Raw genomic sequence first — 25,873 nt, 5'->3', positions numbered from 1 at the left:
TTTCAATAAAGCCAAAGACGGATTCAAGTAACCCAATTACTTATTCAGGGTTCAGTTTTCAAAGACACCAAAATCTGAAGTGTCTGGACACACGATTTTGATTTGACTCAGTTTCTAAATGTTACTTTAGTGTTCAGATCTGTACCCAGGCTCTGACAATTCGGGAATGCAGCTTAGCAGAGAATGAAGGTGAACACAGCCCTTCACGGGGTTGGGTTCTACAGCTGTAGCTTCTTTTGCCAAAAGCTCAACACATCACTTTTCTCTCTCTTCCTCAATTCCCCGCCCACCCCCACCCCCCACCCCCACCCCCTTCCCGCTAGACACAGGGCAATTCCAACCTTCCCTGTTTTGACAACTTTCTCATTTGTTATGGTCACAGCTCACGGAGGCACACAAACTTTAACCCTGTGCCTTCCTTCTGTGTCTGTATTTTAACAACTCCCCATCTCCATTGAAACAAACTGTTCCTAAAGGTCCAAATATCAACATGACTCAAGAGACATTTGTCTTCGTCCCTTTCTCAAATTCTCTGACAAGAAACCACTACACCTCACCCAAAGAAAGATTAAATGGTGTTTTGCTGTTGATAAAACTATTTTTAAAAAGGTAGTGTTAAGCGATTTCAAAGAGGAGGCAGTGCCCTTTGGAACTGTGCTATTATCCTCTTCCTCCAATTCTTTCACAAAAGTCACAAACCAGAGTGCAACGACCCAAATGTTTCCAGAGCAGCAAACTGTCACCTTCTATATATAGCCCAGGTGCCACCGTTCAACCCTAACCTTATCTAGGAGGCTCAGAGGTATGGAATACATGATGCTTGGAAGGCTGTGGATACATTTAATTACAGCAGTTTACTCACAGCGAGTTTTGGCAATCAGCTTGGAGTCACTACTACGTGCGTTGATAAAGTCCGCAAAGTTTGGGGAAGGCTGGTAGCATCCATACTCCTGGGAACACTCCTGCAGGACAAATCATATAGATTTCTCTCTCTCACACCCTCCTCTCAATTGAGAAACAAATTTTATATCTGAAAGTTTTAAAAATCTTCTTTGGAAATGCTTGAATAAGCAAGTTAGAGTGTATAAACCAACTAAGTGATAAATACCATTTATAGACACTTTAGAGCGCACTGCTGCGATTCCTGGACCTAATTTACTGCCGTCTCATTCAGACACATGGAAGATTTACATTACAGTGGCCAAGATATTCCGGCCCTCCTCTGCATTACTTCAGTTTGTCCCCTCGGAAGGCACTAAGGGCAGCGTCACTGTTCAACAACTTCCTGAGCATTTGGACCCTTTGATCCTGTCAAATGCATTCAAAAAGACTCTTACTCATTATGCTGACAACAGTGGCTTTACAGGTAAAGTTAACACCATAAACTTCACAGGCCTATCAACACTAAATTAGGTGACAGAGGCAGTCATATATCACTTCATCAAACTAATACTATCAGTGAGTGAAATCTGTAAAACTATTGAGAGTATGTAATCTGGTTCAACCATTCTGTTGTGAAATTGATTCAAGACTATCAATGGTTTACTCAGATTAGGACATAGACACCTTTATTTTACTAATGTGTGAGCTAACAGACTATCAGACAACCTTTATTTAGAAAAACAAAAACAAACAAACAAATCAACCACAAAAAAAAACCAACCAAAAACCACAAACAAAACCAAACAGGTTTTCCTCAAAAATCTAAACCAGAAATCCCTGAAAAGTCTATTCTTTAAATTTAAGACTAAAGCATCACCTCATAATGGCAGAGTACATGCAGGGAAGGGATTTCAGGTGAACTGGTGGGAATAATAAACCAATGTTGTATGTAAGTGCTTTCATAATCAGGCCTTTATGGTTGATCTCATTTAAATTCACTGCTCATGTAAGGCAAGGTAATTATTATTAAAATATTAAATACACTGCCTGACTACTTCCAAAGCTTTAGGAGCCTCCATTCAAAGTTTGGTAACCATCTTTTTATACACATAGCTAAAGACAACGGAAGAATTTCATAGTTTTTTACATGATGTGGGAATCCTTCATTGTTCCCATATGATTTCAGCACTTACAAATTTCAACAAAATTCTGAAATATCTATATATTTGGATGTGTCTCTGAAATGAGGGGAGGCAAAAGAGAACTCCAAGGCAACCAACAGTGAACAAAAGTCTGCCCGCCTTCAGCCGCCTGTAGGGCAGCAGAGTTTCAGAAGAGGAATGTATCTTCCTAGAAACCAGATCTGAACAGAAGGCACTGCTCCCCATCCTCCCCTGCCCGCCCGGCCCTGCACCGAGCAGCTGGGACAAAGTCTTCACTATTCACAGGCAGGCAGCAGCTCTTCAGAACACAAAAAAGGAGGGGCTTGTAAAGACAACTGCATATAGACACTGGAAATAACTCTTGACGGCCACATTCTTCACATTGTCACTTCTTTGTGCATTGTGTGCACCATATGCTTTTTTGTTGCAATACTTAAGATGCTGCTTTTGGCCCCAGGCGGAGCATCCCTGGAGCTCGTGGAGCTCAGTTCGAGGGCTGCAGTTGTTACCGAGCCTTCCACGCCACTCCAGAGATCATCTTGCAGCCAGAGCTGTTTCAGGTCATTCTTGGGTTTTCGATGTCCCGATGCAGACACATAGTTTTTGTTCTTCAATTCCATTATTTCCTGGAGATTTTTTTTTTTTTCCTGGTAAATGAAAACCTCATTTAGCCCAAACAGGAAGAGAAACATTCCTAGTAGATAGTTATTACATTGCACAATAAAAGAATACAACAAAGTTCACTTAAATACCATCTGATACTAAAATATACTGGTTGGTATAGTAAATTACACATGTTCTGTTGCTGCAAAAGAAAAATAACAAGATGTTATTTTATTTCTTAGAATTCCATATTGCTGTAGAAACAAAGTACTTATTTTAGGAGTCTAGAAGCAACACTACTTCTGCATTGCAGCTCCTGCCACTCCTCATTACTTAGTACAAAGAAGTTGGTCTGTGATCAAATTAAGCATTTTCATCACAAACCTCTGGTTTTACCAAATTTAGAAATGCAACGAACCCATGAAAATGATTCCTACAATGTGGAAAGATACATTTGTCAGTATTCAAAATTTAAACTGGAAGGGAGGTGGGGGAAGTTTAACACAAGCACAAGAAAAGCGCTAAGCCCAATTTATGAATCAGCTTCAGCCTTTATATGTTCCAGTAATTTTGTATATGTTCCCAACCAAAATGCAAACACTTAAAAGGCAGAGAGATGCAGTCAGTAGGAGCACAAGTCACAGCATACAGAAGGGACTGATGGTTCAGATTAAACCTTTAGTACAAATGCCTGTGTACAACCCATACCATGGATGTGGCTCTTACCTGGGAAGTTGAAAGCACCAAGTCTGTCTTGCCCGGGCCCCGCAGAACTGAGCCATGCTAGTCCCAGCGCTCATCTAAATCGGAGCAGGTAAGCACAGGCCACCCAACCCTTCTTCTGCTTCCTGCAGCTAAGAAAATTAAAGATTAAAGAAATGCATTTGCTAAATTTATCCAGCACTTGTATGATTGGGTTCCTGGGTTTTCTGGTTTCTAGGTTTGGGTTTCTTTTGTTTCCCCTATGCAAAAAGGGGCAGGATTTCAAAGGCAGTCAGCTAGGGACAACAGAAGGGAGAGCAGTAGACCTTACCTTAGGGAAGCAATGGCCAAATACATTAGAAAAAGAGAAGTACAGCCAACACTCCCTTGGACAGAAGTAGAGTTTTTTTAAGTTGACAGTGCAACAGCAACACAAGTGGTTTACTTTTAGACCATTATAACAATGTAAAGAGGGCAATAAATTCACTACACTCATCTTATTGTATTAATACAGACTACAAAGAGAAAAAAAAAAAAAAAACACACCTTAACAAATCCTGGAATATAAGGAAATTCTAATCCATCCTTAGATTTGTCTCCCTTTGTCTAGTTAAAACAACAAATGACATGCAAAGCAGCATGGCCCCCTAAGGCTGATGGTGTAAGGGCCTCCCCCACCCCCCCCCCAAGCCATCTACCCCAGCTGCAGCAGGTGCTCCAGAACTGCCTCACTATTAAATTCCCCATTCTGTATTACACAGAAATCATTGTACCCATCACTGGAAATGCACCACAGTTATGCCACAGCACCTGCTCATTGTGCTGAAAACAGTTCTGGGTTGTTTTATTGGGAATTTTTTTGGGGGGTGGTTGGTTGTTTTGGTTTGGCTTTTGGTTTTTGTTTTCTTAGTTTGTTTTGTTTTGTTTGGGGGGGGGGGGGGGACATGTTGGTTGTTGGGGTTTTTTGTTTTTGTTTTTATTACAGGTGTAAACACAGGCCCCATGAGCACCACCAGAAACAAAGGGCCCGCCGCCTGAACTGCTCTTTCATAGTGCCTCAGGACACTGGAGCTCTTTTCACAATGTGTTCTTCAGCTAAAAAGCATTTTCTTTATTAGTGAATGGCAAGTGTTTTCATACTTCCATATTGTCCTCTAACATTAAACAGTATTCAAGTGATGCCACAGCAGTTTCTTTTTGTATATAATCCAGAGCCAGAAATACTGTAGAATGAGACCCCATCACACACACCCCCATTGCACGTGGCAGCCTGATGTACCTCAGATTTTTTCAGCAGATGCCAAGAGAAATACCCATGATTAAGAGTTCAGTTGTCTCAGTTTCTACTCAGTCTTATACTTCTTTTCCACTTTGGAAGCCTAGCTGAAGTTCTTTTGTGGTTTGGGGTTTGTTTTGGGTTAGGTTTTGTTTGGTTTTGTTTTTTTTTTTTTTGGAAGGGTGTATTAAGTTGCACCAGTGAGGAATACTGACAAAGTTATATACACATTGTATACCATCCCTAAAAACACTGTCCTTTTCCACAGCTCCAAAGAAAAAGCAGATGATCTGTTCATTACCTCATTTAATAGATCAAATATATTTCTCAAGCTCCTAACCACTTGTGGGCAAGTCAACATCGGAATTTATGGAAATTACACCTACAAACATAATTCTCCTTTTAAGTCATCTGTTTGTCACTTTGCCAGAAGCATGCAACTCATTTCACCACGTTCTTTGAGTCAGAGGCTTATCAATGCATTATGTTCTTTCCACCCTTATGAGACAGACAAAAGAACAATCAAGGATCTTTATTCTTAGTAAGGAGAGCATTTTTTTTTTCCTCCAAATTCATAACAGCTCTTAAGCAGACTAAAATCTGATGCTTTTCAGTAGTCCATTTCCCTTGCCCAAGCAGAAAGTTTGTATTTCCATGCAGTATCATTGAGCCAACAACTGTTCATTATAAATTTTCTTATCATCTTATTCGAAATGCAAGCCACGGATCTTGCCCTTTACATCAAATAGTGTCAGAGCAAACCCAACAGCCCCAAAATACAAGAAGCTGAGCAGAGGAAAAACAGGGGTGGCAAAACTGCCAAATATAATCACAGGACACCAGTGACGCCTAGGGGCTACTGAGGAGGGAGGAACTCTGACAAAGACCGTTCCCAGCAGTTCAGCAGTGTAAAGCAAGCCATTAACTTTGAGGGCTGACAGAAGGCACATCACCAACAAGGAGTACATGAATACCTGAAGCCATATTTAACTCGTACTCTTATTACATTTATAACTGCAAAAAATTACCAGAAGCAGAAATATCTGTGAAACATTACCTGGTAATTTATTGCATCACCAGCACTCGAGTTCTCCAAATGTCATAAATCAATTATCAAAAGTGATATCCAAATGCTGGCACAATACCTTCTCTACTGCGTTGCACAGATACCCTGTATACGTGCATGACACCCAGATCTGTAGTTCTGTAAACTGCTTCATCAATACATCTCTCCTCTGCATATTTAGCTAAGCAAGGAACCAAGGCTTAGTAGGACAAAACTGTTTTCAGACATCACATACACAGAACTGCTAATGTATTTAGGGTCAATTCAGAAGACTTCAAAGGGACTTGGATGGTGTGTTGAACAAGCATGCTTTGAAATGCATGTCTCGGCAACAGCGCACAACACTTCAATTCTACCACTGGTGTGAAGGCAATTCACCTGCGTGGTGAACTGTTTTGTGGTACACCACCACCTTGATTTTGCAGCTCACAGAAATATCTGGGTTCTTCATGACCAAACTAGGGTTTGCACTAGCTTGTTCTGGTTTAAAAAAAAAAACAAAAAACCCCAACAAAACACAAAGCTCTCGTGGAAAAAAAAGACCTAATGAGGGTCTCGTAACATGAATACTTCCTAAACTGGAGGGGTGGTCCAAAGCAGCATCCCACACCCACTAAACTGCATCACTGCTCAAAGAAAGAAAATAGAAACCTTCAAGCCTCCCCACTTTCTCCACTCAGAGTAAAAAACAAGAGCATCACCAGGAAAGTACTCTAGCTGGACGAGTTTCAACAATCTTCAGAAAACATGACACTTCACACGGTGACAGAAGACCAATAATCACTGTATAAAACAAATTCAAGAGGCATAACTGGAATTCTCTACCTCTAAGCTACCAGCATAAAACCACAGAGTGCTGCAGGAGAAAAGGTATCCATAGCTGACATTAAAGAAAGCAAAAAGGACAATATGTCTTGTGGTGGTTTTGAAGAGCAAACACAGAGAACCCAGCTGCATACACTCTTCCAGGTAATAAATTTGTACACGTTTTCAGAACGACTAGTCAATATAGAGATTCAGTCTTCCATTTGACCACTAAGTTTACAGGTCAGACAAGCTGGCAACAATTTTACTTCAGGACAGTGCCCCACAACTAACTTCATAGCTTGCAAGTTCTTCAGTTTGAAATACCAGTTCACATACTGTCAGTAATTCATACATTTTTTTTGCTTCTTACATGGAGTAGAAGGCTCAAGGAACAAAAAGGCAACTAAAAATATATCTGTTTTATTTACCAGTTTTCTAAAAAGCAAAGTCATAAAAATTAGTCACAAGTGGCAAAACCAAAATATATTGCACAGTGTACAGAAAACATCGTTGACATGTTGACAAAGTGTCATCACAAATAAGTCATCTTACACCAGTTTGGAAAAATTACAGCTTCAGAATCTTATCTGTAAATGGAGGCATGTAGATTTAAAGTTACAGGAAAATATTTTAATACCACCCTGTAAATGCAAACACTTTAAGGATGCAAGATTAAGTCCATAAGTAAGCACATCCACAAAATGCTCTAAATATACTTTTCTCTTCCTTTCACTAAGTTACAGTTACAAGATGGTCACTGAAAAAAAATAAATGAGAACAAATAATAATAATAAAAAAACAAAAACAAAACAAAAAAGCATGCTAAAGCAAAGAAGTTCAAAGTGGTTGAGAATTCCCTGAAAATAATTTGTATAATTATGATGCGCTCCTTTTATATAAAGCTTTTATTTTTCCCGAACCCCGGTCCAATTGAAGCTATTTCTGTTTACAAGTAAAAATGGAATATATTTAATACGTTGGTATAGCTGCACTGCTCCATTTATGATTAAAACATTTAAAACATCAGACCTGAACACCAACACTTTAAAATTTTTCATTCAGCTTATATTTACATATATTTAAGTTTGACCTTGCTAAGCTATTAAAGACAGGAATCAGATCTTGCTGAGTAGTGCTTCACACTACATTTAAGATACTTATTTTTCAAATTGTGATTCAACTTGATTCACAAGTCCACACACACTGCTATCTGCAGAACCTGTCTCCAATGCAAATTTCCTCATGACACTGTCCAATTAATAACTAATTACACAAATTATTTCTTCCACTAAGCAAATACCAGTCACTTTTGCATGTTTTTGGTGATGTCAGATCTAACTTCACATCCTCTTTGCATACAAAGAGAAATATTTTTATAGAATGAAAATAACCTTACGTTTCAGTGAATAGAAATGTTATCCTAATTAAAAAAGAAATGCTTCCATGAAAAATATTTTAAGACAAACACAAAGTTAATTGAATTTCTCCATGTTTTTCACCCCAAGACCTACAACTGACATCTAGCAATACTGCAATTAAATGTCCTTTAACTAATCAATATATTAAAGTTGCTCTTCTGTGTTCTCTTCCCACATCCAACATGTATAAACAGCACAAAAACATAAAGTACACATATTCAAGTCAATACAATCTCAGAGGCATTAAATTTAAATCCTTTACAGCAAAGGATTCCAGCCACGCTAAGTTTTTGATTATGCAATTCAAATAGAGTAAAAGTCAGCACTATTCCCAAAATCACTGTTGGTTTTTTTTTTTAATAAGACCTATCTTCAAATGACAAGAAATGTCTAATCCTCTCTTGCCACATCCAAGTTTGAGGTTTGTTTAGCCACACAGGAAAAAACATGATGGCTGACCTCCTGACAGAACAAATCAGATATAAAGGTTAAAGTTTTACCAAGCTTTGTGTAACGGTCACTGGAGCATACACAGTCATCCTCTGTGGTCTTAGTTTTAAAATCTTTAAGCATAAAGATTTCTTGTGTATAAATTCTCAGAAATGATGCTTCAAGGTAATAAATAGTTCATAGTATTGCAGCGTCTGTTTAAATAAAAGGCTACAGAGTTGTCAGCACTCATCTATACTTTCTTACGCATTCACATAAGTATTTTAACCCACGACAATCTTACAAAATTAGTTCAACATTTCTCTTTAGATAAAAGACATTCCTAAATTCAAAACTATAGGAAACAAACAAAGAGGATGGGATCAACTGGTATAAGAAGGGTACGTGTGAACTGATTTGCTTGGAGGTTATTTCTTCTACTAGACCGGACCACTTAAAATATTAAGAACAATGCTAAAGAGCCACTAAGCAAAATTGCTAGAACAATTTATAACCCTGAATCATTACCAAAGGAGATTTGAAGAACTGTATGTACGTAAGGGGATTTTCAGTATTCATTAACCCGCTCTACAAAAAACAGTAGGCGTCAATGAAAGTTTCTACAGTTTATAAACAAATACTTGAGGCATATAAGTGCAAAATATAAGTCTTTCTTTTTTAAAGAAAAGCTATACCATCTTCAACAATGTCCTTACTGGGAAGAGATTGCCACCATTTAAAAAGAGATTCATTCACAAATGACTCTTCTCAAGCAAGAAAAACACATTTGTTTTTAATGAATCGGATTCATCTTGCTAGATACAAGATTAAAACCTTTATGAATCATCACTGTAGTTTTGAAGCAGCTTTGAAAACAACAGGCTCAAAGGCTATGTTTGTTCTTCACTGACTTGACTCAGGGAAACCAAGTTATTTTCCCCACTGTCTTCAATCATTTCATTAAGGTCCATTTCATGGATTTCTTCATCATACGATGTATAAAAATTGCTCTGTATATTGTCCTCACAAAAAATACATTCCTAAAAACAAAAGAGAAAATTACAGAAACACTCACAAGTCAAAGAAAAAAAAAAGCTTTTCCAAAACAGTCCATTTGCATACGATCCCTGATTCCAAGGAAACCCTTCCATCTGTGCTTCAACTACCAGATATACTCCACTCCCTAACTTTCCCACACACAATCATTTTATATCTTGCAGTGAATCAATACAGGTACTTGAGAACTCTACTGGAAGCAGTTATGTCATAGATCATTTATAATGCTGCCATTTTACATGCACTTCCAATCACCTTTTCCTCCATTTGACTGCTAACCCTGCAGTAATATGTTCATGTCAGCTGCAGTGCTTAAGAGACTGAAGCAACCGTACACTTACACAAGTCCGATACTATAGTATTAACATTGCAGTAACATTAACACCAGGATTAGGATTCCACTGCAATTCTGTTACACTGACTTGAAATACTCGTGTGCAAGAAGAGCATCTGCACTTGATAACTTAAGTGCAAAAAAAGCTACAAATAATGGAAACCTTAAGGAAAAGAGAATACGATCAGGTATTTGTGTGCAAATAATTAAAATACACAGACAACAAATAACAATGATTTTTTTTTTTTTTTTGCTTTTCAAGCCATTAATCCACTTGGAGAATCAAGGCAGAGATGATTCTGCACAAGACGTCTGATAGAAAAATAGGAAGAGTGTACTCCCATTAATTTTGTACTTTCCAGAAAGCAATGGGCATAAATTTCTGCACACAAAACAGATTTTTATGTAGTGAAGTTTCTGGCTTTATTGATAAAAGATTTCAAATAGATAGACAGAAAATTAGAAATAAGAAGGACATTTCTTATACTGTATTCATCACTACTTTGACTTTCCCATTGGAAAGAAGACTTACGGTAAATTAAATCAAGCCAGAAACCACCGCATGGAAGTTTGAAATAATATTTTTCTCTATGTAATTGACCAAGCTTTTATAGCAACAGGAATGGAAGAGTCTAACATAGGCAGCTAATAATTTAGCACTGTTAGGCATGCAAAAGTAACGGACTCATTTAAACTTACGGAATTAGCAACAGTTTTTGGCAGTCCACCTTGCTGGATCCATGGATGAACTTCAATAAGCTCTCTTTTTTGTTCTTCTGTAAATTTTGGCTGTAGTTTCTGCATTTGCTTTAATTTCTGCTTATCTTCTTTTAAAACTGTTTCCAAATCTCTAAAATAAAATGTATTTAGAAATTGAGCTTCAGCTGTTTCTGGGCTTTATGCCTATATAAGGTTACACTGTCAAATACTAACATTTTTAAAGACTATTTTTGTTCTGGAATGTTAGGCTTACAAAGCTTATATTGGAAGAAAATTAAGTGTGGTTATTTCAGCAGCTTTCTGCATTTGCAGACAACTTTAACACAACTCTGCTGGCTCACTCTCTTTTCAAATCCCATCAGTGAAAAGTTTTCTTAGAGGTATTCAGGCAGCACCACTGGTGAAACCACTAAGAACCCCAGTTTCCCTCTGCTGTTGCTGCAGTAAGTTCCAAGTTCCCCTTCACCAGGAGGACAACCCAAAACAGACACTAAATGCACATGAGATACTAAAGCAGAAGCAAGATATGTTAAAGAAGGTCATCAAGAATGGATTAAACTTCAGGACTGAGAAAGAGAGATTTAGAAAACGCAGCTCTATTTCATTAGCCAAAATTCTCTCTCCCCACACAATACCTCATCTTGATTCAGAAACTTAAAAAAAAAAAAAAAAACACACACCCACACACCACACCAAACATTTACAAGTTGTATACCATTATAAAAAGATGACAATAGAAAGCAAGTTCCAAGAAAACCAGTACTGTTTCTGTTCCTTACAGCATACCTAAGAACAGATTGGCTTTACGTTTTTCCTCTTGGGCAACACGCTCTGACAGTGAGCTTAACTTCTTATCACAATATCCTGTTTTAGATCTACTATGTTCTCTTTGGCAGGCTTTGCTACTCTTACAGTCTACTGGAATTCCCATCTACGGTTGTCAACCCTTCAGGGTACAAAAACTGAGAAATGCCAAGGTATTTTTAAATCTAGGGGAAAATTCTAAAGTTCTTATGATCTGTTCTCTATTTTTTTCCCCCATCATCCCTGTGCTTCTGCATTCTGAAAGCTTGTTTTCCTTCCCTTTTAAGAGGCTTGTCTTTACCAAAGCTTCCCATTCCTTTCAAAATACCATTCACTGCTCCCAAGAAATATAAACAAGAAGATTAAAATACCTGCAGACTTGCCATGCCCTCTCCCCCTACATCTGCTCTTTGCTACTGACGCAGGGATTTTTTTTATTATTTTTTTCACAGAATCACAGAATTTTCAGAGTTGGAAGGGACCTCTAGAGATCATCTAGTCCAACTCCCCTGCTAAAGCAGCATTGCCTAGAGCACATTACTCAGGACTGCATCCAGGCGGGTCTTGAAAATCTCCAGAGAAGGGGACTCCACAACCTCCCTGGGCAGCCTGTGCCAGTGCTCTGAAATGAAGTTTTTTCCTATTAGAAACCTTATGATTTTTACCTTCTACTTCCTTGTCTTATTTGAATGGGAAGTTAACCCAGGGAAAAAAACCCATAAGGCAGAGAATGCAGATACCATTGAACGTGGGATCTCAAGGACAACAGCCAGGGAGTACAGATTTCCCATGCTACAGACCATCATTAGATCTAAGCATGCTTGCCAGGATTTATTAATCAGACTACAGGACTTCTAGGTAAGTAGTTACAAATCACTAACTATAAAATAGCTTCAAAAAAATATAGTTAATTTCAACTCAGGTAACTGATCTAAAAATACAGGTAAGCATAATCAAATAGTTTTTACTTTTTGAGAGCTTCTTGTGTAGTATACAAAAAACATAAAGGAAGCAAGAACTCTTCATGACACTGAGGGAAACTTTAAAAACAGTTTACTTCTATGGAGACAGAGATTTTTATATATATATATATATATATATTTACATATACATATATATACACACACACACACACCCCTTTCCTTTTGCACACCCCACTCCCCCCAACATACATACAGTTCATGAAGGACTACGACATCAGAATTACCTTGAAGGTATCTGGTAAGTCATCATAACAGTGTCATCTGTATTTGCCATCAAAAGCCATATAGGATCCTGAAGGACATATTTAATGAAGTGCTCACTTTCTTCTATTTCTGCCTTCATTTTGGTTTTATGATGATTTTCTGAAGAGTCAATACTCCCGAAGTATTTGCTAGTATGACTAGTTTCACTACTACCTTTAAAAAGAAATTTAAATTTTCATTATAAATTGTCAAATGCATAGATTAACTGAATGCTTTTGAAAATAGAGAAGATTAAAAAGAGAATCAAAAGTATAAATACAACCACTATTTTATTTCATTTTTTAGACAGAGGGAACTTCCACCCCTAAGTTACAGCATCAATATTTTTAAAACTCAAACTCTCAAGCTAAGTCTCCATTAAATTTCAACAGAACAATTATTACCCAAATTAAAAACTCTGAAATGAAACATGAAGGAACACATTATTTTCTTTTTGTTATTGTCATACCTACTTAATATCTTAATGGCTGTTTTACACACACATAAAAGAGGTTCTATACTGTAAATCAAGCACAATAGAAAAACTTTCATGTTATGTCATAAAAAAAGAAATCAAGAATAAACTATGCAATGAGGATTAAAGACAACAAAGGTTTTTTACATAAAGCAATTGATGTTCAAGTGGTGTTTGCAATATCTCACTCTCCAACTCTTCTAAAATGCTGAGAGTACTCACTGCCAGTGTTACCTGTTCTGCTTCCAGACATGCCGCAGCCATTGGATCCAGACCCCAGAGACTCAGCAGCTGCAGATACACCACTCCCTGAAGAAGCTGAACCAGTGCCTGAACATGCATCTTCTTGAAGTAAAATGTCAAGCAGGACACTAGACATGGAAAGCGCATCACTATTTTGAGCATCCATTGGAGATTCAGCCTAGTGATAAGAAGAGGGAAAAAAATAAAATTAAAAAAAAAAAATATCAAACCGAAAGCCCAAAATGAAGGCTATTTCATTATTAATAATTTACATTTAGTATTAATCCATTTCACTTTATATTCTAATATGTCTACACAGTTATTCAAAGACAGGCAACTACCAATAACATATGCCAAGACCAAGTGAGGAATAATGAAGTGGACTGGTAGACAAGTGGTCCTTCAGTAAGACTGGTATTTCAATTCAATTTCTCCTTAAAAAAAAAAAAGATAGTTTAGTGAGGAAGTAAGGCATTTGCTTTCAGTTTTGACAGCCCCTATCATCTTCGATGAGTCAGAATTTACCCAAGCCACCTAAGGCATACTAGTAGTTGCTCCTACTATAATCTACCTCAGAGATTTGCATCAACAGTCCATCACTGTTTCTACTCTCAACGCACGATGAGAAAGAAGGTGTTCCAGATGCAAGCTTCCTAGGTAAGATAATTTATTTGTATGCCTTTAAGGGAAAGAACATTAACTACGCTGATTTCTAACATAAGCAAAACCTCACTGCAAGTCAGTTTGAAGATTAAACATTAGAAATTATGGTTGATAGAGCCTAGCAAAATACATAATAATGGAAAGAACTAGCTTTATCCTTAAGGCATTCCTGAACAAATGCCCATATTGTCCTCATTTTCCAGTAAGTGATGAGGAAATTAGACAAAGCTACATTTTTCAGGTTTCTAAAGAACAGGAACTAACAGTTGCCAGCAAATTGTTACTATTATGTTTTGTTATCGAGCTTCTTTTAATCCAGCAGACGCATCTCAGAGCATGCTGTAAGTTACAGACTGTCACAGGTGCAGTGTTACACCACAGCACAAGTCATAAGTCCTTAGAGATAAGATTTCAGAGATATGTAGTGCACAGAATACATTAATTCAAATATGGCACTGGATGCATATATCCCTGAAAATTTCTCTGTAAGTGGCATCTGCAAGACTAGTATGATAGAGATTTTTTTTTTTAATGAAAATCAAATGTATTTTTTTCTTGAAATTAGGAGATAATGTAATAACAGAATGTGGTAAGTTTTTGCACTGTATCCATCAAGTTTGGAAGTTTCTCTAGAAAAACATAGATATAACAAAATCTATTTCTCTCTGTTCTCCCTCCATTCTTTCCCCTTAAGGATCAATATCAAGAATGTTAGGTAAAATAAATCATCCTGAAACTATCTTGGGAGAAAAGTATAACAGGGAGATAGAAGTGTGGGGAACAAGCATTTTCAGAAGTTATTCCTTCCTCCTTCTTTATAACTTCTAATGTAAATACATGCTTTGTACACTGGGTGATATACAAGTAATCTAATCAGCTGCTAGCATCAACACTAACAATGTTTTTTATTGATTACTTACAATAGTTTAGATCTCAGACATGCCTAAAAGTAAAAGCCACCCCTTCCAATGCCTGCTTTCCTTTTATCAGCAGCGACCCCAGGTTCTGCTCTGTAAGGGCACCATTAGATGCAGAGACCAGTTACAAACCACAGTACAAGAAAAGTGGGAAGGAGCCATTCTAAAAGATTTAGGTTGCAACCCCATCCCATCAGTGACTTAGCATTTACAAAGATATTCTATGGCGCCTTTAGAAAACGCTAATATTAGTCTACGTATTTATGTCATAGAAACCTTTACAAACATATTACTCCATCTGAAGTTTCTGTGAGGTTATTTGTTAAACCAATTTTTCAAATTTGAATTAGCTAGGAAATAAAAACCCTGAAGCTACCAAATAGCTCAGCATAGTTTTAATGCACCAAAAATGAAAGAAAAATAAAGTTATGGTCTGCAAGTAATAATTCATTCCTCCTTTACTTTGGTTGCTTGTTTGTACACAAAGATGCGATTTTATTTTAAATCAGCTTCTGCAGACCACTTATAGATTATTTCCTCCCTCCACACAAATTCACTAGCCCAAAAATTTTTGCTAAAAATAAAGTGCTCATATTATTTTAAATCTATTTCAGTGCTTTTCAATGGGCTTATCCATATTAATTTTTTTTTTTTTTAAAAGTGGAACAAAACTGTTTCAAGCTATATTTCCAAGCTTCCTAGTATAATTTTTAGAAGAACAGCAGCAAGGTGGTTTTAATTCTAAATGATTGGATTTCATGTTTTATTCAGTCCGCTGAAGTCTGAATTTACTAACTACTAATTTTGAGTCCATCTCCTGGCATTATATTGACAGATTGCTGTTCATCATTAAAGAATAGGTCCCACAAACAGAAGAATTGAAAACAATGTAGCAGAGACAGGAAAACAGGGGCAGGGGAAACCATTTTAGGCACCTCTACAACTTCAGATATGTTGAAGAATGTGAAGACTTTAAAAAAGAAACAAACAAAAAAAACAACACCAAACTCCCAAACCCATCAGCATACTTACTGGTAAGGATCCCTTTCCACTACAGTTATCAGTTGTGATGATTTTGCCTGTGGCTCCTTCCTCACTTAAAGCTCCATGTAAACCTGTGGGAGCTCCACTTTCAGCAGTTTTTGTGGTTTCTTCTAACTGTAGAAGATTCAGAGGAGAACTGCACCTTGACTGGAACAGAGGTGGCGAAGCTTGGTCTTGAGGACCCACTGACTGTGGAGTGCAGGAACGGGATGGCTCATTCCGTGGCTCTGTGACAGGAACCTTTTCACTCTCTGCTGGTGGATTATAATGGAATGGCTGTGCTGGAAAAAACGCCTGTTGTGGGAAAGGGCTGGGTGTAGCAAATGGTGGCTGTGTCGGAAATACTGTCTGTGAAGAGAAAGCGGAATGGGCAGGGAAGTTGGGTTGGCTGTGGTAAAGCGTTTGAGGTAAGTTATTGTTCATCTCTGGGTAGACATAGTTGGGGAGCACAAGAGCTACAACAGGTGTCATGAGGGGTGCAGAGAACTGGGATGGTTGCATAGGGCAAGTATTTCCAGAGTCCGGCAACTGATTAAAACCAGAGAGTGAAGTCTCAGGAGCTGGTGGTACAGTCCCCGCTGCTGGGAAAACAGGAAGTGGATATGCAGGCATAACAGTGGGAAAAGACATTGCTGAATAGCTCGCTTGTGACGTGTCTGACGGTGACCAAGCAGTAGTATTTAAACCTTGAAGAGGGAACCGATGGGGGAATTTAGTTCCAGAAGTTGTACTGTCTGAAGACTCCTGTGGTTTAATGCGCTTTGATTTTCTGTTCTTTCCACTTTTCTTCCAAGGCTGTTCTGTTCCCGAAGTGCCATTTCTTTGTCCACGGCCACCTGCAAAAAAAAAAAAAAACCAAAACAACAAACTATCAGGAAGGATCCTACTTGCAATCTGATGTATCCCTTTCACCTTGTCATCCCTAAAAGTTGCTCAAAACCACAGTTCTGGACTTAGCCTACCCAAATGGAAGCATTTGGGAAGGGGTCGGGTTCACTTTTACCTCTAGCATAAGAGTTGAGCTAACTGGGCAATGAAAACCATGCTGACACACCATGGAAGAGGATAGTAGTGGATCAATTCAGGCTCAAATGTGTCACCCAAACAGCACAAAGCTGCAAAACAGTGGCTCCCAGAAGGGCAAACTTCTAATTACTCCAGCAATTACAATGAAAGCAGAATGGGACGTGACTGAAAGCATTTCTAGAGAGTTAAGGTCATGCAGGTCCACAATTGAAAACATGAGGAAAGAAGCAAAACGAGAGAAAGTACACAAAGAAAATAATTTCCTGAGGGGAAAAAAAAGCATGCTACCTTTACAACCTTATTTTAGAAGTCTGCACCAAGCAATGCTTCCCTAGGCAAAGGGTGTCGGTTCATCCCATTACAGACACGAGGAAATCCACAAAATGTCTTCTGGCACTAAAATCTGCTCAAAGTTTTAGTTTGTCTAAAGCTTATTTAGATAGGCTGAAAGTTTATCAAGTATAAAGAACGCAAGGGGACTAAAGGGCTCTAGAACAGGTTCCTAAATCAACAACCTGCATAACTATTAAATAAAAAATGAAAGATAAGAATCTGAAAAAAATGCTTAACAGTGTCTACTTCTGTTCCAAGTCAAGTCAGGACTGAAATGGGAACAAAGTCAGATCAGTATCAACCACTTCTGAAAATGCAATCCGGAGTTCCTAGTCGTAATAAACAATCTCACTATTATGGCTAGTCTGTTCCATTTCCATGCCACCGATCACATTATTAACATAAAGGCAACCAAACAATTATCAGATTTCTTCACTGATTAGACAATAGTGGAATGGGAGAAACTGGATGTAAAAGAAAGGGGCTAAAATCAAAACAAAACCACAAACCTAAGAAGAGACAGATGAAAAGACAGAAAGAAAAAGCAAGGGAATACAAGGATACAGTAAAGCAAACATGCTAAAGCATATTTTTTGTCCCTTGAAAGTAGATGCATGACAGTAATAGTATAGTGAACAGACAGAATTCAAAATGTTACTCAAGTGTCAGTTATTACATTAAAAGCTATATTCTACTCTTAATCTTCAAACAAGACTTATCAGAAAGAATTTTTCTGTGGACTTCAAAAATAGCATGCAACTGTCACTATTCATAGTGGCCCCCACAGTACAGCTAAAAATGGAAGTGCCCTCTCAACAGGATGTACTTCCTATATAAAAACAAGTTTTATCGCAAAAACTATTGCCATACCACGTTCACCAGGCCGTCCTTTTGGTTTATCTTGTAAGTAGTAATTGCAGTGGGACTGAAAAATATTAAATCTCTTGATTTCTTTAAACTTATTCAAAAAGCTCTGCTCCTCCTTTTGCGTATGCACTGCAAGGACTTCCTTTGTAAGTCCCAGTTTTTTGAATGGTTCCTTTTCTTGATTTACATGTGCAGAGCTAGATGGAGGGGCAAGAAGTTGGCCATCTAAGAGTTCTGCTCCACTTGGACCATCTTCTATCATTTCTACAGAAATAGGAGGAAAAAAATAAATCAAGATGAAGTAAAGAAAGCTTTGTATATGCATTTTTAAGCTATTACAATTATGTAATAATATTGCTGTAAGTTTAAGATACAAATTCTGTCCCTGTTTATTCCACTTCCACAGGAACATTTTAGCTGTAAGAAAATATAAGTTACAAGTAGATACTAGCTGTTCACATCTGAGGTTTATCCAAAATGGCAGTTGCTAGGAAGTTTAAAGTTTATTACCAAAAATCATACCTAATTCCGGTTGTGTTTTTTTGTCTCCAACGTGAACAATGGTGCTACTGTAGCTGCACTGACTTGTGAGAGAGACAACACTTTCAGGTTTGCCAGGTAGAGCCAAAGACGTCAAGTGAGCACCCACCACTGGGGGACCATTTGATTTACCAGATGCCTTCAACACAGCAGGATCTATTAAAAGAAATAAAGTTGTAGATTACTGAACATAAACAATTGTGAATACGAGTTATATATACGAGGGTTGCAAAACAGTAGAGGCTAAACTGTGCTCGACAAGACACAAAATGAACATTTTACTTAACTTTATGCATTCCACCAGGAACATTTTAGGAACAGAATGACTTCTGAGCAACCAAATCCAATCCTCCACTTTCACATACAGCCAAACCACATCTTTTCAATGAAGGGCTTTTTGCTCTTTGCTAGTCTTCACTCTTCTTTCATGGCACAATTTTGGAAGAAAGTTTCTAGCCTCTTCAAGCCTAAAATTAAGTCCTGCCCAGCTCCCATATTGTTGTACACTACTCTCTGTCATTAGCCGGCTATCCTAACAGCTTTGCTCTGAGCATCCCTCTATGTAAATTCTCTCATCTGAAAGCTATACACAATAATCCAGCAGAGGTCATACCAGTGCCTTATAAAACAGCATTAAAACTTCCCTTCCCTAATAGGAACACTTGGCACAATACATACTCAAGATCTAAAGTTTGCCTTTTTCTTGACTAGAGTATGCTGGTAGCTTTGTTCTCAGTCATCAGTGCACAGAAAAGCTAGTGAACCCACATCTTCTCCTGTCAGGTAGAACTGCATAGACCCTAAATGACAGCAGAAATTGCATTCTTAATTGCACGATGCTAGTTCCACCATTTCTTCCTCTAGTTCCTTCTACAGGACACTTTCTTCCTATGTATACTGATACCTTCCAATTTGATTCTAAAAGCTGCATTAGAACTTTTTAAAGCTCATCAAATGGAAATACAGACAAGATCATTCCTAAGACCAGTTTTTGAGAAACTTCATGGGACACTTTCCCTTCAGCCTCACATAATGATAAGGTTGAATCAGCAAGTATAGTTCTTTACCAGTCTCACAATTCTCGCACTAACCAAACAGTTACATTCTTCACTTCAGCTCCCCATCCAGACAGGGACCATATCAAACGCTATACCGAAGTCCTAACAAATTAAGTTAATGTTTTTGCCTACAGCAGACTTTTCAGATGGCTAATCCTCAGTATTCCCCATCCTTTATTTTCATGGCTGGACATTCCTTTCAAATGGGTTTTTGTGCATCACACAACACAGTCCGATGCTGCATTTTACTTCCCTTGTTCCTTTTTTCTTTTAATGTCCACAAAGAAGAAACAGAAGTGTAAAATGCATTTTTTTGTTGCAATTCATTAGCTGCCAGGTTCTTCAGCTGGTTGTTTCTACAAGTCCCAACTGTGAAACAAAGTTTTTACATCTGATAATAATTCAAGTCCTAAAATTCAAAATCCTGCTGTATTTTGTACAGTATAAATAAGCTTATTGCATCTACAATCCAAATATTCAATCAAATACTCAGTATTTTGATTGTAGGGAAGATTTTAATGATAAAAGTTATATTGCCAAACATCTAACACTGAGAAAATGGCTATGAGGTCATGCCTAAACTACACTTGTCATTTTTCTGCAAAGTAGTAACAGCCAACTGGCTGCTAGCAAAAATCAATGAGGAAAAAACTGTGATGTAGAGATACCTCCCAAGGGCTGTATAGCACTATCAGCTGGTTTTTGTTCATGAACTCCAGAATTCAATGATGCAACACTTGATGAAGCTTCATATTTTCTTTTTGCTGTACCAGGCACATTACAACTCTCCAAGTACCTAAAATACAATGATTTAACAACATTAGATATGCAAATCTTAAGTCTAGAACTAAAGAGTAATTTACACACTGGTTGCTTACCTGATGACACTGTCCAAGCAGCTAATCTGTTGATAAGAATATATGGGTTGTTCTTTCCAAGCCAACTCTTCAGTAGTCACATTTTTAGGAGCAGCTGTTCCTGCAGTATCCTTTCCCACTACATCTTTCACCTGACCACCAGGACCACTTTGTTTTTCTGTGAAAAGAGATACTGCTATTATGCAATTACAGCATTAAATCCTTGCAAATTCCCCTAACAGTAAGAGTTTTCATTTCTAGGTATTTCTTAACAGGTCATAAGTTAACTGCTGTAAAGCAATAAATGGTTTGCGCACTAATAGATGAACATTGTGTAAATATTTTCCTGTCCTTATGGATTCTTGGAGGTGTGAAGGTTAGTTACATTGATGCATGTGGATCCAAAGGGAATAGATATTATGGCTGTAAGAGAATAGATATCTTTAGAGTTGAAACACACTCAGTATGAGGACAACTCTAGTGCCCGTAAGTTATAACAAGTTATTGGAAGAATAACCTATTATTGTATGCAGAATTTAAATCTCATTAGTAAGATTTTAATTTATCAACTTAAAAATTCCCGAGGTTACAATGCAAACAGGAAAGACAATAACCATAAGGTTTTCCTCCACCTAACAGAAGGGAAGATGTTTGACTTGTATGAAAACACAAGCTATAATTAAGGTGCTTCAAAACAACAGCTTTAGGATATGCCTTAACTACGTGTTATACCATTATCAATCCAGTCATAGCTGAACACAATATCTTCCTGAACGCAGTGGAGAGAAGACACAGGACAATATAATTTGAATTGATAAACATGCTGCCTTTATGCATTGATTAGGACCAAACTAGAAAAAAAAAATCATACTGTCTTATTATATGAGGCACTAGCGGAATACACTAAAAAACTTAGATTAACTTGCTAACGTCTTACCTGCAAACGGCTCTCTCTTATATTCCAGTTTTGCTTTATTGTCAGTGAAAATACGTTGTCCTTTATTTTTGACCTTACGGGCATCTTGACAAACCTCCTGAAAGCAGGTCATTAAAAGGAGTTATTACAAAATTCTGACTAAAACATCATGCACAGTGATTCCTCAGTAAACTAAATCTAACCTTAGTTAATCTCTCCCTTACAATTAGTCTGATCACAAGAGAAATCCTGATGTATAGAATAGTACTGTGCAGCAGCAGATTTTTGGGAATTCAAAGAGAAGAAATATGAAGTATGGTTTTTTGTACATAATTACTCTATTTTGTTTAATATACTTGAATGACTTGGATAGGAAAATACAAAGATATATTACAAAGACTTTGAGGGAAAAAACCCCAACGCTTTGTAAAAGTTATATTGTAAAATATTGCTGCTAAGACTGAGAACTTTTTGTGCTAGAAGTTTAAGCAAGCACTGACAGGATATTATAGAACTATACTATAACAGTCTTCACTATCTGTGGAAATAGTGAAGGAAAGATAGGTACCTATATCCCTCAAAACCAAGATCTCCCTAAATATTACTTTTCTGCATAGCTCTGAAATGTAATAAGTTATCTTAAACAAAAAAATCCAGAGAATTCATATGCTTAAGCCACTAGTGTTTAAGGACTGAAAGCCAGGAGAGTGACCACCTTGGCAAGAGCAGCAGTCTGCCATGACTGATCAAAGAAGCAGAAATCAGATTTGGAAGATTTAGCCTATAAGCAATCACTAAGTAAAGGAAAATTTTGGCTTTCCAAATTAAACACAACTCAGGGAGCTACAACAAGTTTGGGAAGAACAACAGGAAAGCCAAAATGACTAGTTCCTTTGACTGCATCCACATTCAGTACATTACTGTCTGATTTAATTTGCCTATGGAATAGTTCTGTTAAGCATAAGAACAAATTTATCGCTGCTGTTTTATTCAGACTAATAGAATTAAAAAAGTTACATATCCCTATCAACTACATGTAGCAATGACCCAACCTACAGTAAAGTTAAGTTTTAAGCTCAAAAGTGTTTTATTTTATTTCATGTATTGCATTTCCACACTATATAGTGTATTTTTGCAACATAAAAAGTGATCAAGGTCAAACTATCACTTACTTATGCAGGTTGTTACTGCATTTTTATCTTCTTACTTTCATTTGGGAAAACAATGATTACAGACTTCCCCTCCCAAAAGAAACTGCTTTCAAATATCCAGCTGGTTTTCCCAGACATATAACGGATAACGGACATTAGAATAAGTAAACACACTGTACAGGTTTAAATTCTTTATATACACTTTCATGCCTATAACTATGCTTCAGTATCCTGAGACTTCTACACCAGAAAAGTTTATTACCCTATACAGAAAGGTTTTTTCCACATTAAACAAAAAAGAAAGATGTCTTTTTCCTTATGCTTTCTCCCATCCTTAATTTGAAAGAGTTATGCAACAAGTAAAAAACACTACTTTTAATAGTTTGTTTTGAATAAGAAAAACCAAACTTACTGGTTTATCCTTATGAGTGTCTTCATTATTATTTCCTGTGCTGTCACTGGAGGATGCCACACTCATTAAGTGCTCATGCGAACCATTGCTACCTAGACTTCCATAGCCACTGGATCCACTGTTGTGTACAGGCTGTTAACAACAATATATATATATATATATATATACACACACACACCTCTCAGCACATTAGCTTTAAACAAAGCTGCAATTGTTACTAGTAATTCCATGTGAGGAAAAAAGGATTTATTTTAGTGTTTTGTTGGGTTTTGGGGTGGTTTGTGGTTTTTTGTGTTTTGTTTTTTTGTGAGGACTCCATAGCTGCATGAAATCCTTAAAATACCAACAGGAGCTTTAACATACTTCAGTAAGTCTTGTCTGCTAATATGAGCGTAAGTAATTTCCAGGATTGTAGCCAGAAATTCCAGTACACTAGTAGTCAGCTAAACAAATCATAACACAAAGATAAATGTCCTTTCTTCAATGGGAAATGAAAAAAGGGTAACATTACAGCACATGCTGTACCTGCAATAATAGCCGATATATTTGCTCAGTAATTTCCTGAACACTGGGATGAAGAATTCTATCCTCTGTATAGTTGGGAGCGGCAAAGACGTCTTCATTTAAGGGACCCCTGCAGAAAACAAAAATATCCCAGCTCATTACAAATGCAAGTACTTCAATCACAGAGAGACCACAACTTCAATTTACCATCTATATACAGTAAACAGAATCTGATGCTTATCCAACTGCATCTACAGTCTTTGAATTTGATAAAATACACACCCTTACTCACTTTGAGCACGAGTTCCTTCTTCTGAAGCAACTTTTGACAGTATTGGCAGAATTTGAAGGCCTTCAAATTTCTTTATAAAGCAGTTACTACATCACAAAACCCAAATTTAAAGAGGACGCAATTTGTGTGATTTTTATCCCCCTAAAGATCCCTTATGTCTTTCTTAAGGATCACTATGTAAACCCAAGGGAAGGCAAAATAAAAATAATTAAAAAAAAAAAAAACAACAAAACATCTTAAAGTCCTCGAGTTTATTGACTTACGTCCTAACTTTGTGCCTTCCAATAATAAATGAAACTTTTCGACTCCAAGGGTTGATGAAACTGGACCAGCTAGTGTCCATGGTTATATAATCTCCATTTCTAGTGCAAAACCTGATTGGTGAATAGTCAAAAGGCTGTCCTCCATACTGAAGTACTGCAATGAACAATTCAAAAAGAAATTTCAGATTAATGTTTGCACAATTCTACTTAATGATCCAGGATTTTACAATGAATTGCAAAAGAGGAAGATGATATTTGAAAGAACAAATACCAGATACATTGATAGATTTAGAAATGCTGGGCTACCAGAATAAGCAGATCTTAATAGTTTACTGGACTATGTCAAGAAAAGTCACCTTCAGAACTCAACAAGCTAAAGATGACTGCAGAAACAGCTTTACATTTTCAAAGTTTAACAAATTAATGTTGCCAGAATGGCTCTTATTTTCTTCTCCACGAAATGGGAAAGACTACCATTTAAAGTGTGACAACTTCTATCGTTACATAAAGAAAATTTTCTTGAGAATGCACAAAACGTTCATTTACTGTTAATCTGTTTACAGCAGACACATATGCTTCACATCAAACGTGGAATTGAGTGATTATTCATTTTCAGCTATTTGCATTAAGAATCAAGTTGTAGAGGAAAGGATTCAGTATTTACTTGCAGAAAAATTCATAGTCATAATTAATTTTCACCTCCTACTTCCTGAGGCCTTTGTAGTTATTATTATTAACTTTTAGGGAAAAATAATTACATTTCTGCCACAGTAAGAGATTACATACTTTTTTTGTGAATTGCTAGCATTAAAGGTCTGTCATTTGGGTGAAGATGCACCAAGACTGGTGTTCCTACTAAGTCCTGAGGTAGGTATCCCAACAGAGGTACTGCTCTGGGGAAAGAAAGGAAAAAAATATCAAGTGGAATAAATGTATATTTAATCTTTATAATGTTTCCATTTTAAGTTTTCTTTGCTCTTTTTCCTATAAAGAGAATGAATAACTTTAAGTTTAAATTTGGGGAAATAGCAGTGCCAACTTAATAGCAGTAGTACTCTTTGAACAAGCAGGGTTTTGTTTGTTTGTGGGGTGGTTTGGTTTTTTTTTTAGTAACTTTACAAAATAACATGATCAGATGAAATCAAGCAGTGTGTTACAGCAGTCCTGTCTTTTCTATGCTGCCTAGCTCTAGATGTTAAATACTCACCCTAATTTTAAAAGAGCATTAATAAAGTTTAATCTTGTAAAACTCTCATAAGGGTAAACAGGACCCCGACCTATGGGCTGCAAGCCAAGGCTAAGGATCACAGGATTACTATAGCTGAACTAGCACCAGGGTAGTTGACTAGGACTCAAGAAAACTTTCTCACAGGCAGGTTAAGAGTTCAACTCATAAAGGAGCTGCAAGGAAGCAAGGCTGTTAACTAAAATAAAGAATTAAAAGTAATGTTACTGAATTCCTGCACATTATCAATCACCACTTCTGATGATGTGAATGACTAACTTACGTGATGAAATAATTTTCATTGATTACTTACAGCATTCATATTAAGGAGAAAGTTCACAAATGTCAGTTTTCACTTTACCCTGAAAGCTAACCACCAAAAATACGCTTTGGAAAAGGAGGAATGCATTAAGTCAATACAACTCAGTAATGTTTAAGGAGTTGCCAGATGCCAACAAGTCCTCTGGTAAACTCAAAGTACTGTATACCTTTCCCCCAGTCCCATTCACTGACAAAGGCCCAGGAGCAGAAAGTTCCTCAGGTAATCTGAATCGCTTTAATGAAGAACTTAGCTGCAGCGCAGCACAGACGCAGGATCCAT

At 37.2% G+C, this 25,873-nt stretch overlaps 1 protein-coding gene across 1 annotated transcript in view; it reads right to left on the bottom strand.

Annotated features, from left to right (window-relative positions):
- Positions 1–6,903: 6,903 nt before the first annotated feature.
- The window catches only part of PER2 (period circadian regulator 2), a gene marked incomplete at its 5' end in the record, with an annotated part of 33,033 nt that continues 14,063 nt past the window's right edge, over positions 6,904–25,873 (bottom strand). Inside the window, 14 exons of the mRNA XM_082486835.1 lie at positions 6,904–9,386; positions 10,436–10,586; positions 12,468–12,660; positions 13,196–13,382; positions 15,817–16,664; positions 18,058–18,318; positions 18,577–18,750; positions 20,321–20,448; positions 20,531–20,687; positions 21,447–21,543; positions 22,989–23,120; positions 23,514–23,622; positions 24,048–24,201; positions 24,834–24,940. Of these exons, the coding sequence (XP_082342961.1) occupies positions 9,237–9,386; positions 10,436–10,586; positions 12,468–12,660; positions 13,196–13,382; positions 15,817–16,664; positions 18,058–18,318; positions 18,577–18,750; positions 20,321–20,448; positions 20,531–20,687; positions 21,447–21,543; positions 22,989–23,120; positions 23,514–23,622; positions 24,048–24,201; positions 24,834–24,940 (2,848 nt within the window). The 3' untranslated portion in view covers positions 6,904–9,236. The remainder of the gene's footprint in view (positions 9,387–10,435; positions 10,587–12,467; positions 12,661–13,195; positions 13,383–15,816; positions 16,665–18,057; positions 18,319–18,576; positions 18,751–20,320; positions 20,449–20,530; positions 20,688–21,446; positions 21,544–22,988; positions 23,121–23,513; positions 23,623–24,047; positions 24,202–24,833; positions 24,941–25,873) is intronic.

The sequence above is a fragment of the Vanellus vanellus genome (genome assembly GCF_965231255.1).
Source record: "Vanellus vanellus genome assembly, chromosome: 8".
NCBI classification, from domain to species: domain Eukaryota; kingdom Metazoa; phylum Chordata; class Aves; order Charadriiformes; family Charadriidae; genus Vanellus; species Vanellus vanellus.
Note: the sequence above shows the minus strand (reverse complement) of the source record. Positions and strands in the feature narration are given on the sequence as shown.